A 15,186-nucleotide genomic window follows, 5' to 3' on the forward strand; every position below is an offset into this window, starting at 1 on the left:
TTTTACAGACCACAACTTTACATAACTTTCCACAATCAAATGCAACTGTGTATCTGTGAAGGGATGTTTATGGGGAAATATTGTCAATGGATGTAACTTACTGCCTGCCAAGTGAAAATAAATAGAAGTTCAAAGAAGATAAACTTCCTCCAGTGCCTAATTCTTTATCTGGAATCATTGTACATATTTGTCGCTCTGAAATCAGTGAACATAGGGAGGTGCTTCTCCACAAGGTGTGTGCTAGCTAGACTGTGTCTAAAAGTATGTGCTGAAATAGCAAATGCTTTTTTATATCAGCACTGTTTCACCATGTTCTCAGGGACTATTAGAAAATCTCTCTTTCTCTCTGTGTGGTTTGATGAAGTAACATTATTATTAGATTTCAAAGCGCTGGGCAGTATGTGACAACTCAGTTATATATATATATATATATATATATTTATTTATTTATATTTATTTATATATAAGCATAAAGAAATAAAGATGAAATAATTTGCACAATACATTCCTCAATGCGATAGATTTTAATTTTAAGTGGTTTAATGGTTGCAGGTGGTCATCAGCTGCATCAGCATCAGAAGTACTTGGTGGGATCTGATTTGTCACACATTTGAACGTGAACATGGGAAGTGATTCCAGGATAAACATTCTGCATTGGGAGCAGAGTTCCGATCTTCTGCCCTTTCGTCAGGGTCCCAGAGTAACTGTCCGGCTTAACATAGAACAACTTGAAGCAGAGACCTGCCAGAAAGATAATGTGGGGAGATATGAGATTATTGTGAGATTATGAATTTAATGTAAGAAATCAGATGTGAAGATGTAAGTACAAACCTTCTCCACTCAAGTTAATGCCATCATTGATAGCATTGCTATTTTTGTATGGTGCAGCTTTGCCGTTCAGCTTCACATCAAATGGAGCATAAACTGTGGCTCCATCAGCACACACAATGTCAAGACCCTCATGTGACCCGTGCGTACTGTCAGTGCAGCACAAACAAACATACACTTCAGAGAAAAGTAAGTTGAAAAATGCTTCTTTGCCTCCAAAATAGCTCTCAAATTGTACATTTAAACATGATGCAACAAGCAAGATCTGATGTTGATGACATCAAACTTTGTTTGTTCATGTGTGTCTTGTGCATGGCAGTAACAGAGTTACATGGGCCCGTGGGTATGAAGGTGCCCAGAATGCGATTTCAACCGAGGAGGCTCACAATTCCAAGCGATGCCGCTGGTCTTGTAGCCAGTCATTCAGTGAATAATAACTTGTTAGTAAAACTGCAGTAAAACTTATAAAACTGCCTTGTTAGTCTGCAAAATATTTTCTTTTGTATTCAACAGAGGAAAGAAAGTCATGTAGGTTTGAAAAGGCATGAGGGTGAGTAAATTATGACGATTTCTAACATCCTTTTTAATTAATATGTAAACTCATCTATGGTGCAGAATAAAGATCTTTGATAACACTGGGTCGTTGGGTAGTGCCAAGTTCGAGTGACAACATATTCCAAACAAAATAATGATATCAATGTATCATAGCACGGCCTCCACTACAAATGTGTAATCAATGATTTATGGAAAGAGCTATGAGGCGAGGTCAGAGAAAACTACATTTGTTTGAGAAATAGAGTTCTATATAAGTGGAGTCAGAGGAAACACAAACAAAACGCAATTTACCGGCTGGCCCCAAAGTTTCCACAGCCATACTTCGTATCACATCCTCTTTTGCGGTTACTTGTGTTCCCACTGCAGAGGGGGCCAAATTTCACTGTGAAATGAAACGAATTTCCTGTGTTACTTTATGCTCTGTCTGTCTTTATATTTCTCTGCCTGTTTGTCTTTTTCTTCATTTACATTTCATACCTTGACTATCTTCCACACGACAGCTGCAAATCACTGAAAAAGAGACACACATTGAGACTTTAATTTGCATAATTACTGTTTTTTGTTTAACTGTTTTTGCAATATTTACTTTGCATGCAAAGCACTGAAAAAGAGACACATTGAGACTTTAATTTGCGTTACTTTTTGTTTGTTACAACAGTGGTTACACTGAATTTTAATTTGCATGTTTACTGTTTTTGCAGTGTTTTACAATAACACACCACAAAACTTCTGTGAACTTTATCAAATCATATACTGTAATGCTCACAATAAAATGACATCTAAAGACTAATTTCAGACTAAATCTAAATTTTAGAAGATAAACATTTAAATATTAGATATATTAAATTGGACTAAATAAAAAAAAATTAAAAATCAAGTTTAAATAACATGGTCCAGTATTAAGCAAATGTCCATTTGGCAATTACATTGTAATTTCTTACCAGCCAAAAGCAGAAAACCGAAAAGGATGTAAAGTTTCATGGTCCTGTAATTGTTTGTTCTCAGATGTTTCCTTCTCTGCTGTCGTCCTCAGTCTGTTTGGCTTTTTGAACTATGAGTTTTTATATCTTGTATGGAGTCCTGTGTAAATTTTGCTTTCAACACCCACACCCAACCCTAAATGAATCAATTAAAATGAATCAATAAACTTTATTTACTTTATTTTTATACTGTTTTTACAAACCAGGACATTCCAAAATAAGGTTTTGGGAGATTTTGTCAGGTTTAGGTTTAGCTCACTTCTGGTTGTCTCATAATATGATTAAGTAGGTAGCCTATACACACACACACACACACACATATTTATAAACACAATATAATGTGTCAACGTATGCTTACAAATGTTTATCAAGGAGTGTTTACAAAAAGCAATTAAAGGCTGTCCTTGAGGTTTCTCTAAATCCATAAATTACGAAGTCACAATCTTCTGAATCATTGAGTGTGGGAAAGCAAATGAACAAAATACACTGTAATTAAAACAGTCATACCTTGCGTGACAAGAGTTTGTGTAGCGTGTCTAAAGGCACTAAAGTAGCTTGTCACGCATATGTATCCCGATACAGAGGCCATGATACGATATGCAGGCCTATCACGGGACTAGACTAAATTTTACCTCAGCAGAATTTAGTAAAACAGATGTTTATTAAACACAGCCAGCCAACTGATATTTCCGTTTTGGGGATTACGTCTCTTTATATCATGGCAACCCCGGTTGTGTTCTTCTGCAGCCAGATTAAATCTTGTTGTTGTAGCCTATATTTTCCACTCCATTTTAAACGCTGTTCTTGTATTCAAATTAAGCGCGGTCCACTGCTGGACTACAGAAACAGTATCATCGTTGTATCGATCACAGCCCTTCACACTCATGTTTTTAGGGAGCCAAACAATTTCAGCCTATTGTTGTTGTTGTTTTTGTTGTTGTAATAGAATGCTACGTCACAATAAGTAGCCCATAACTAACTTTAGTAAATTATACATCTGTCTAAATTTCTTTAAATTTCAAGAGTTAAACTCTTTAGCTTTTATTTTGGCTTTGATATTCTTTGGTTTACAAATAGTGAGATATTGTAAATTATGTCCACTAAATGTTGGAAATTATGCAAATGCGAAAATAAAGTGCAACTGCCACACACTGCATTCCCAAATGCACATTAAATTCACAGTACATGGCATGCTAACATGGAATTTGCTGTGAAAGCAGCTCTGAGACGCTGAAAACACCGGATTGCGTGAAATTGAACACAGTTCTGCTCTTTACTCCCAAACATACTTATTTACTTATTGAATAGGTCATGTTTCATCGCTTTTCACAATACACAGTTTCAAAACAGCTTTACAGAAATTGACGTTAATATTTTAATACCTTTAATGCCTAATTTTTTGACATTTTATCAGCTGGGAGTGTAATGAGACGTCAACAGAGTGAGGATCCATCTGCAGCTTTATTGAAATCGTAATCAAACGGGCAAGGTCAGACACCAGCAAACACAACAGAGGAGAGAAGCCAAATCGTAGTCAGAGATGTGCAAAAGGGTCGGGGCAGGCAGCAAACAATCAGTAGTCAAAAGCAAGAGTTCGGGAATCAACAGAGAGGCTAGACACGGAAAGAAACGCTCAGAAATGTACACCGGGGCAATACAAGACTTCGCAATGAGGGAGAGTGTGAGAGCTGGTTAAATAGTCCACTTAACGAGAGTCAGGTGAAGGAGCAATCAGAGCCAGGTATGTGAGTGTGTGTGTGTGTGTGTGTTTCTGGGCTCCTCAGGTTTCAGCCATGTTTGACCAAATCTTAGATTGTCTGATTCGGTCTGATATCCTACAACCTCGACTATGAACGGGATTTCAGGATCAGGGTGATGAAGAATGGGAGCAGATGTGAAGCGTGATTTGAGTTCCGTGAAGGCCTCTAGTGCTGAGGTACACCATATGAGATGTGCAGAGCTTCTCTTTGTCATGAAGGTTAGAGGGGCAGCTACGGAGCTGAAGTTTCTGATGAAGCAGCGGTAGAAATTTGCAAATCCTAAGAAACGTTGGTGTTCTTTTAGTGTCGCTGGTTGTGGCCAGTCGAGGACTGCTCTGACCTTCTTCTCATCCATTGCCACTCCCTCCTGACTGATGATGTAACCCAGGAATGACGTACCAGTGGCTAGAGCTGCTGGATCATGTAATGGCGAAGTCTTCTGTAATGAGACGTCAACAGAGTGAGGATCCATCTGCAGCTTTATTGAAATCGTAATCAAACAGGCAAGGTCAGACACCAGCAAACACAACAGAGGAGAGAAGCCAAATCGTAGTCAGAGACGTGCAAAAGTAAAAATCAGTAGTCAAAAGCAAGAGCTCGGGAATCAACAGAGAGGCTAGACACGGGAAGAAACGCTCAGAAATGTACACCGGGGCAATACAAGACTTCGCAATGAGGGAGAGTCTGAGAGCTGGTTAAATAGTCCACTTAACGAGAGTCAGGTGCAGGAGCAGGAGCAATCAGAGATGTGAGTGTGAGTGTGTGTGTGTGTGTAGTCTGGATAAAGTTCAAAACTTGGGAGAGAGCTCCCTCTGTTGGTGAGCGGGAGGCACGGCGGGAGTCTCATTCTTGACGGAGATAGTATACACTCTTAAAATTGGTGTTAAAAAAGTACACAAAATATGTGTAAAAGGACTGATAACACATTTTGTGTTACTACAGACACATTGTGTGTAAATAAACTGCTTAACTGTTTACACGATGACTGTGTAAAAACATTTAGCATTATTTAATATAACCGTGTCATTGCTCGTTACACAGTAAACTTCTGTTGTGTAGCCTAGCATTTTGAATGTATACAAATTAAAGGGTTTGTTTAAAAAGATAGATTAATGTTTTTGCCTTCATTTGATTACCAGAAAAATGAAAATACACAACACAGAATTTCTGAAAAAGTAAATAAAATTAAAATTTCATAGGGCCGTATTATTGTATAAAAATTAATAAATTAAGTTGTTTTTATGAATTCAATTAATATGGATGCAACAACTACCTAGTACCTACCTCCTGTTCAATAATTTATCACGCCCAGGGGTTTCTGAATTTGGCATAACATGCATTCTATAAAAAGGAGCTCCTCTTCCCATTACCACTCACCAATTGTAGATTGGCCCATCCAAGGAGACTCGCACACAAAAAGTGTTACATATGCTATTAGGCGAAACCCCGCCTCCTGCCCCGCCCACGAACCCCGCCCCCAACTGTCCTCTTTTTTGGAAAACTAAAATATGGTCACCCTACAGTTGAATCTCTAACAATCACCTAACAATTGCTATGGGACTTTTAGCACTACTTAAAAACTTAGCAACAACGTGCTATTTTGACTAGTAGCTAACTATTTAAAATATTGGCAACGCAATAAAGCCAATAATAGTGTAAATGGTGCTCATAATAATTATAATTATTATTATTTTTTTATCTAGGTAATGGAAGACTAGGACCAAATCATGGTTATTCTTAATTTTACACAAAGTGTTTGCACAGAGGAAACGTTTGGATGTGTTGTAGTATTGATCAGCTCATGCAGAGTACTGGGGCTGGACAAATTCCAAATATATTGCCAATGTCACCCAGGATCCATCAGAAGTAAGTGCTCAGTCATTGCCGTTAAACTTTTAATGTCTTTCACTTTTTATATTCATAAAAGTAACGTTAAATGTAAACATTTAAACTTAAAACAGGTTTTTGTCATTTCTTAGTGTCATTCAATAGATGCAACCCATGACTGGCACCACAACTTGCCTGCTGACACTGCTTGAGGAAAAGGCCTAAAATCCTTAGAGGACATAAAGAGAGACACTCTAACTTGTTAATGAAGTTGCTTGTTAAAGTGACGCTGTCAGTGAAATTGTAGAGAAACATGGAATGTAAGTATATGGTTGTTTAACAGTTGTAAAGTGTATCTATTTAAAAATACTGTCCAGAAATATTTGTAATATTAATATTACTTTTATTTTGTTTTATGCACCAAAGGTGGACACTGAATTTTCCAAGCTTACAGATGTAAAAGAAGACTTGTTCATCAGGAGGTGGGAATGGACCAAAGAAATATCATTCTTGGGGAAGAAAATGGACATCAGTCACTTATTAGAGAAAGCTGACAGTTAGCATGATGAAACGATTTTCTGCCTCTGTGATGTGCACACATTTCTAAATGTAATTTAGAAATGTATTCGTTTTTTTAACATTATTTCATGATATAAAATTGATAATTTCAAATAGAATTTTATTTTAAATTGATCTTTTGCATGTGTCCTATGTTTTTACTTTGTCAAGATGATACTTGGTCATCATCCACCCAACGGCATCTGGGAAAAGTGTTTCTGGCAGTAAATGCTGTGGCAATTCTGCTGTCTCAAATTTGGAGTTGGTGCTGGTATGAATTGTTAATGTGTTTGCTTTTAATAAACAAAGTTGCTGTTCAAGCGGAAACATTTTCTGATACTTTTCATTTTTGTAGGCTGGTACCAGCATGACCTCCTCACTGCGTGAGTCCATGAAAGGGTCCCTGAAGTCAGCTCAGCTTGTTTCCATTGGTTCACTTGGACATGGAGCACAGTACGTAATTGTGGCGAAGAATAATTATGTTGCCCTTCCTTTCGATTTGTGTCAACTATCATTGAGATTTTGTCTGTCTGTCTTTTGACCAGGTTTTTGATTGAATTAATTGTTTTTAGGTGATCAGAATGCATTAGATTGTTGCATGAACTATATGTGCGTGATGGTTATTTTTATGTTTTGAACATATTTTCATGTTTTTAGAAGTATATTTCTGTTTTTAAAAACATGTTGGAGTACATGAGAACAATTTGAGAACTTGTTGGTATTTTACATGTTGTGAACTTGCAGACAATGTTCTATTTGACAGTGCTTAATGGATATATGAGTTTTATGGTATTTGATAAATGTTTTTATAAGAGGAATGTGCTGAAGTTTTAATATTCTTGTTTAACAGTTTTATATTCAGCATACTGTAATAAAATGGTTAAATGAACACATAGTATTATAATTATTTCCATGTTAAACAGTATGTGCTTCAATGGTTCTTTGTGTGATTTCATAATAAAAGTGTTTAAATTGTTAACAGACTATTATCTTTTATTTTGAAACTTCAAAATAATTGCTCAGTAACACACAGTTGTGTAGGACACGTACCAAAAACATCACATTAATGTGTTAACTAAAGTGAAATATGTGTTGTCCCTGAGCACACTCAGAACGTGTTGAAAATAAGGTGTTGTTTTTAACACTTTTTTTAACTATGTTTATTGCTTTTATATTTACATAACAAAATTCAACAACACTAACATGCTATGTAAACACAAACTTATAACAAACACTTAAATACATTCACAAACAAATAATCAACCAGAAAAATTTAATAAATAAAAACACATACCAATTACACAGTTCTAGTTTATACATATATATATATATACACACAAACATATACAAAATAAAATAAAGTTTAAGGCCTCCTAGTACAAGACAACTTCAACATTTATTTTCTCATATGTCTTCAAATATCCCATCAAATACATCTCCATTATTTCCTCCTTCCAAGAAAATCATAAAGGGTTTCCAAGCATCCTCAAAAGCCTTATATCCGCCCTTAATAATATATGTTATTTTCTCCAATGACATGTTTGTTGCCAACTCCTTTAACCATCTCCCTATACTTGGTGCCTCTACCTTTTTCCAGTAAAGAGCTATGAGACGTTTAGCTTGTAAAGTACACATATAAACAAAAATATGTTCTCTTCTTCTCAATTTAAGGCTATTAGGATATAAATTTAATATAAAAAATGTTGGTTCAAGGGGAATAGTAACATTAATTATTTTACTTATCAAAGTTTGCACTCCCTTCCAGAATTTCAAGATCTCTGTTTTTAACACATTTGTTTTAAGAATGTAGATTAGATTTAGCAAAAAATATATTGCATTTGAGTAGCTGAGATTTGCTACAGCCTACTTTATCATTTTATGCTCAACTTCAACAATTAAATACTGAAGCAACCTTTTGTAATTTGATAAGTGCACTGCCACTGATCCATATGGAGATTTTGAATGTAGGTAATTGACAGCTTTACCAAAGCAATGGCACAAAACATCAAAAACACCTTTTTAAAATGTTGTATTGTATTATTATTATAGCTGTATGCATCTAAAGGTCTAATACTATAAACCACAATCTAGAATACAGAATTTGTGAGTAATGTTCTCAAGCTGCTTATCAGGGCTATTTATCGGACAAAAACGCAGAAGTTGGTTCCCCTATGTACTCTGCTTCCTTCTTGTGGCCAAACTTGATACCACCAAACCCACAATTTAATTTATACTGAATGTGGAAACATGATATTGCTTATGATAAGAAACCCATTTACCCATCCCTGACTAATGGAAAGCCATAATGACAGTTATTTGAAATTTGAGAAACATTGGGAAGTTTTTCTACAGTCCACTGTGCTGTTTTTCCACCTTACAGATTATTCAGCAGCATATCAGGACACTGGATAAATGCAGGGGGATTTGGAAACTTCACCAACTGTTGGTATTGTAATTTAGCCTGAGATTCAACTAAAATACAAATAGCCTACTTTATGAATACATATGTTGTTGTAATAGAATCACAAGTAATTTATATGATGCCATGGGTGATAATAAGAAAAATAAATTTTAATATATTCACTGACTAGATGTACAGCATTATTTCTGAGTAACCATATTTTGACCATGTCCTTTTAGATGTGAGCCATGTCTATGTCTGTGCACTTAAATAGATGCTGCACATGGTTTGAGGTTGGTGTTCTATCAGCACTGCTTCACCACATTCTCAGAAACGTCTCAGGTTACTTATGTAACCATGGTTCCCTGAGTAGGGAACAAGACACTGCGTCCTCTAGGGGTCGCTATGGGGGACGCCTCGTCGTGACCCGTGTCTGAAGCATATATTCAAAAAACACCAACAACATGTTGGCCAGTGACAGCCCATGACGTCACTACCGGTGCGACTATAGTATAAATAAGCGCCGGGAGCACACATCATTCACTTCTTCATCTGAAGCTTGCGTCCGCAGCATGGCAAGAAACCTAGAGGACGCAGTGTCTCGTTCCCTACTCAGGGAACCATGGTTGCATAAGTAACCTGAGACGTTTTCAACTGTAATAATATTACTGATTTTGCTGTATTTTTAATTAAATAAATTCAGCTTAGCTGAGCATACAGTATAATTAGGTCTTGCCTACCTCCCTTTGACCAGCGATTCCTCCTACCCCTACCCGCAGGCGCGTGAGCCGCGACACTAGCCTTCTGTGCCCGTCTCTGATCCTCAGACCGAGACGGGCCAGGACCCCTGGGTTGTTCGGGCTCAGACCTGGATCTTCATGGAATGAAGGATTTGAAGGCCGCTGAGTCTCGACGGAGGTACCGAAAAGTTCGGAAGGCGAAACCAGAGCATCGAGAAGAAAGCCCCTCTCTTTCTTCCCGATATCTGCCAGGTTCACCCACAGATGTCTCTCCGTTACCACCATAGCCGCCATGGACCTGCCCATAGCAGAGGCGGCCTGCTTAGTAGCACGGAGAGCGAGATCTGGGGTGCAGCGCAACTACCTCATCGGGAGAAAGGCCCTCCTGTCCAGGTCCTCAGTAGATCAGCCTGATACGCCTGAAGCACCGCCATCGTTTGCAACGAAGTGACAGCCTGACCTGCTGCTGCGTATGCCCTGCCATTTAAGTGAGATGTATCCTGAAGAGGCTTAGATGGCAAGGAGGGAGTCTTAAGAGAGGATGTCTCACCCATAGAGAGATAGCTAGCCAGCGTCTCTTCTACAGGGGGCATCTTCTCATAGCCGCTTTCGCGCATCCCCTCGATATTGGCATAACTCGTATGCTGGAACCTATGGATACAGGAGGAAAATGGCCTCCTCCATCCATAACGACCCCTAGAGGACGCAGTTCGAAGTTCCCTTGAAAGAGAACTATTAAAATATCTCTCTCTCTGGTTTTCTGCTCTGACATACACAAATGGACTTCAGCTAAATGCAGAATTAATGGTTGCCACAAAGAACTATGAAGGTCTATAGGTCAGAGCAGCACACAAAAGGACATGAAAAATAAAAGCAGGTTGGCTCAAACTAAACATGTACATTCATTAGAGTACACAGCCACAGATTCAAATGCCATATGATTTATTTATTTATTGACTTTTCTTACTAATTATCAGTGTGTATAACTTCCTTGTATATAGCAGACACTGTTTTGTATTTCTTTGTGAATAAGTCCAAAAAGCAGGATGATTTATATGTTATGATGGTACAATTTACCACATGTAACACTGAGAACATAATAGTCTTCACAACTTTATTATTAGATTGCAAAGGGCAGGGCAGGGCACCAGCATACAGAAAGAAAGCTGATATAAATGGCACAAGACTCTGAAGTGGTTTGCAGGTGGTCATCAGCTCCATCAGCATCAGAAGTACTTGGTGGGATCTGATTTGTCACACATTTGAACGTGAACATGGGAAGTGATTCCAGGATAAACATTCTGCATTGGGAGCAGAGTTCCGATCTTCTGCCCTTTCGTCAGGGTCCCAGAGTAACTGTCCGGCTTAACATAGAACAACTTGAAGCAGAGACCTGCCAGAAAGATCATGTGGGGAGGTTTGAGATTATTGTGAGATTATGAATTGGATGTAAGAAATATTTTTCCACATGTCCTATAATAGTTGTATTTTATCAAACAAGCACTTTATTTTCTACGAACATGAAAGTCTGTAAAAGTAAGTTGTGCTACATTGTTATTAATGCTTTTAGAACATTAAACAGATGTGAAGATGTAAGTACAAACCTTCTCCGCTCAAGTTAATGCCATCATTGATAGCATTGTTCTTTTTGTACGGTGCAGCTTTGCCGTTCAGCTTCACATCAAATGGAGCATAAACTGTGGCTCCATCAGCACACACAATGTCAAGACCCTCATGTTTCCGTTTTCCACCGCCTCTGCAGCACAAACATGTATAAAAGAATACTTCACCCCAAAATAAACATTCTGTCATCATTTACTCAACATGATCAAATGTAAGTTTACAAAATCTTCTTTCCCTCTGATATACCTCTCAAATCTTAACGTACAATCAGACACGATGTATCAAGTTAGATATGAGTTCAGTGTCATCAAACATTATTTGTTGTTGTGTTTCTTGTGACAGTCGTTCAGTGAATAATAATGTTAGGACACATCAATTTCCACTGTATGAAAAAAAGGCCTGGTCTGTCTGCAAAATAACAAGATACAGATTTAAAACTAAATGAGGGTGTGTAAATGATGATGGATTTTATTAGTATGTTGTCTATGGCGCAGATTAAAGATCTTTGGTAACGTTGGGCTGTTGGGTAGTGTCAAGTTCGTGTGGTAACACACTCAAAACAAAAGAATGATATCAATATATCATAACACGGCCTCCACTAAATGTGTCATCAATGACTTCTGGGAAGAGCTATGAGGAGAGGTCAGAGAAAACTACATTTGTTTGAGAAATAGAGTTCTATATAAGTGGAGTCAGAGGAAACACAAACAAAACGCAATTTACCGGCTGGCCCCAAAGTTTCCACAGCCATACTTCGTATCACATCCTCTTTTGCGGTTACTTGTGTTCCCACTGCAGAGGGGGCCAAATTTCACTGTGAAATGAAACGAATTTCCTGTGTTACTTTATGCTCTGTCTGTCTTTATATTTCTCTGCCTGTTTGTCTTTTTCTTCATTTACATTTCATACCTTGACTATCTTCCACACGACAGCTGCAAATCACTGAAAAAGAGACACACATTGAGACTTTAATTTGCATAATTACAGTTTTTTGTTTAACTGTTTTTGCAATATTTACTTTGCATGTTTACTCTTTTCGCAATGTTTGTAATGACACACCATAAAGCATTAGTAAATTTTAGCAAATCTTATAATGGTAACAATAAAACTCATTGTAATACTCATTCTTGTTTGCGAGAAAATGTTTCCTGTATTTCATTTAACCTTAAACACATTAAATGTGAATTTAGAACATGAATTATGCTTCATTCATGCCATAGATTTGTGCTTCTTCTTTTTATTTACTTATAAGCAGCATTTACAAGTTAAGTTGTAGGATAAAATTGAAGGGAATCATTTTTTAGGCTTAAAGAACATTTTCTAGAATAAAGCCAATGTCCATTTTTCAATTAAATTGTAATTTCCTACCAGCCAAAAGCAGAAAACTGAAAAGGATGTAAAGTCTCATAGTCCTGTAAATGTTTGTTTTCAGATCTTCTCTGCTGTCGTCCTCAATCTGGTAGGAACATTTAACTGTGAGGTTTTATATTGTGGCTGGAGTCATGTGGAAATTCTGTGGAAATTCTGCTTTCAACACTCGTACACACAGTCCAAACACAATGACATTGCATAACAGCCAAAAAGGGAAACAACAGACCACTTTCTCATTTAAATACATTTTCTTTTGCAGTGAAAATAAGCCAGTGCAAAACATACAATGCAAACTAAACTCTTACAATCACTCTACTACAACCATTTTAGTTTTTTCTCATTGGATATTGTTTTGTTTGGCTTTGTCAGTTATTCCACCTTGTGCAACTAGAGTACAAATGTGGTGGTAAAAAAAATTAAATATGATAAAAGCTCAAAAGAGTTTCAAGAGATAATTTGGTGTCAGTAAATGTTTATACATTAGGATGGACACCAGGCATAACCTATTAACTACGCCTGACAACATACTTTTAGTATATATATATATATTTTTTTTTTGTTGTTGTTTTTTTAGTATAACTTTTTAGTATAAATACATGTAGTACATAGTGCCACTTTATCAATGTTTAATCTAAACCGATTGACAGTGTGCATGCTAGTGGGGAAATACCAGTTTACCAATGAATGTTTGCAAAAAGCAAATAAAGTCTGCCCTTTTGTTCTTCTTAAATAAATACATTATAAAATCACAACACTTTTGAATCACTGAATGTGGGAAACCAAGTGAACAAAATACACTGTTATTAGGAATGTCATTAGACGTTTCAGTGACAAGTAAGAGTTTGTGGAGCATGTCTATATCATTAAAGAAGCTAATGTAGAAGTCGAAAAATAAAACGTTGAATTATTGCAGTCTGATTGCAAATAAACCACAGCACAGAATCAGTTCAGCTTTCAGCTGTTATGGCCAGCTATTTCATGTTTCTCCTTTTCTGTTTCTGCTGCTTTCTTCAACAGTGACAGGACAAAGCGAAAATCAAGTAGAAAGAGTCTTTCTGAAAGACAGTTCAAACACAAAGCAAGAGGAAGAATGAAATCAAAGGACCGTTTGTTGTTGTGAGTCAAACTAGGGCATGCTAACTATGTTATTACAAACCAGCCATACATACTCTTTTGTGTGTGTTCATGAATATAATAATGCACACTTTTGTATTTGCCTGTTTGTCAGTATTGTAACAAATAAATAAATAAATAATAATAATGTTAAAATAATAATGTTGTTAGACTGCGCACAATTTCCACATTGATAGTTTGCATTCTGAATCTGAATAAGTAGTCTCAGAGATTGACAAAGAAACTTACTGTCGAATTGGCCATGAACTGTACAACCACTTACATTTCTAGCCTGTTTGTAATCAATGGTGGGCAGGGGTGCAGGAAGATGTTTTCGGTTGGGTGTGCTGTGTGTGTCCGTGTTGGGTCCTGATGGCGGGTACTGAAACAGAGAATGTATTTCTAGATACCTAGAAATTCCTAACCCTAACCCTATAAATAATAAATTAATAGTAAGATAAGTTCTTAACACGTGTTAATTTATTCTAATGTTGTACACTGTTCATTTTAAGATGCCTTATTACTCATGTTACTCATTAAAATTATACAAATGTATTTAATAATCAGATTAAATACTTAAATTGTTTCAGGCCTCCATGTGAATATTGCACAATGTTTCATTTAAATGACCCTCGAATGAAGTTTGTTAAAAAAAAAATAATAATAATAAGTTTACGATTTGACACCTGTATTATAGACAGTTCTCAGCATACTCAAAATTAGGGGTAATCACAATTATTTTACCATATTTACAGTACATTAAATTACTGAAATATGTGTCATTTATATGTTATTCTATGTGCAGTACAAATTTAAAATGCACAAATTAATATGAAAAATTAAAGTTTAACTGGGCAGGCACACAATATCTGCTTATGTTCACACCTGGAATTTTCTAATTAATTTAAGATATCAAACTACAAAAAGATAAATGGTTAGTTGACCCAAAAATGAAAAATTGTCATTATTTCTCACTCTCTGTCATTCCAAACCTGCAAGACTTGCATTCATTTTCAAAACACAAATGAAGACATTTTAAATGAGAAAATGTCCTTCCATCGACAATCTACACAACTACCACTTTGATACTTCAAGAAATTCATAAAGAGATCATAAAACTAATCCAAATGAATCGAGTGGTTTAGTCTAAATTTTCTGAAGAGACTCGATTGCTTTACAATGAACAGATTGAATTTTTTTTCACATTTAAACATTGATCAGGGAACATAAACAGAAAAACAGAAAATTTGGACTAAACCACGATACGTATGGATTAGTTCTCTTTATGGATTAGATCTCTTTATGAAAGTTATGAAGTATCAAAGTGGTAGTTGCGTGGACCGTCATTCAAGGGACAGAAATCTTATATTCTAATGTCTTCAATTGCATTTCAAAGATAACAAGAGTCTTGGCTGAGTAAACAATGATGA

General features: G+C 36.4%; 2 protein-coding genes across 2 annotated transcripts; both read right to left on the reverse strand.

Moving 5' to 3' along the window:
- Positions 1 to 543: 543 nt before the first annotated feature.
- On the reverse strand, positions 544 to 2,414 carry LOC107723830 (leukocyte cell-derived chemotaxin-2-like). The gene is made up of 5 exons (XM_016532543.1): positions 2,325 to 2,414; positions 1,861 to 1,893; positions 1,675 to 1,765; positions 832 to 977; positions 544 to 741 (listed from the first exon to the last, which is right to left on the reverse strand). Exons 1-5 carry the CDS (start codon positions 2,362 to 2,364, stop codon positions 575 to 577), a joined length of 477 nt encoding a protein of 158 aa, XP_016388029.1. The 5' UTR covers positions 2,365 to 2,414; the 3' UTR covers positions 544 to 574.
- An 8,173-nt stretch (positions 2,415 to 10,587) lies between these two features.
- Positions 10,588 to 12,747, reverse strand: LOC107723827 (leukocyte cell-derived chemotaxin-2-like). The gene is made up of 5 exons (XM_016532541.1): positions 12,641 to 12,747; positions 12,182 to 12,214; positions 11,996 to 12,086; positions 11,254 to 11,405; positions 10,588 to 11,042 (listed from the first exon to the last, which is right to left on the reverse strand). The coding sequence occupies exons 1-5, from the start codon at positions 12,678 to 12,680 to the stop codon at positions 10,876 to 10,878; spliced, it is 483 nt and encodes a 160-aa protein (XP_016388027.1). The 5' UTR covers positions 12,681 to 12,747; the 3' UTR covers positions 10,588 to 10,875.
- Positions 12,748 to 15,186: the final 2,439 nt, after the last annotated feature.

The sequence above is a fragment of the Sinocyclocheilus rhinocerous genome, unplaced genomic scaffold, assembly GCF_001515625.1.
Source record: "Sinocyclocheilus rhinocerous isolate Xijiao unplaced genomic scaffold, SAMN03320098_v1.1 scaffold1085, whole genome shotgun sequence".
Classification (NCBI taxonomy): domain Eukaryota; kingdom Metazoa; phylum Chordata; class Actinopteri; order Cypriniformes; family Cyprinidae; genus Sinocyclocheilus; species Sinocyclocheilus rhinocerous.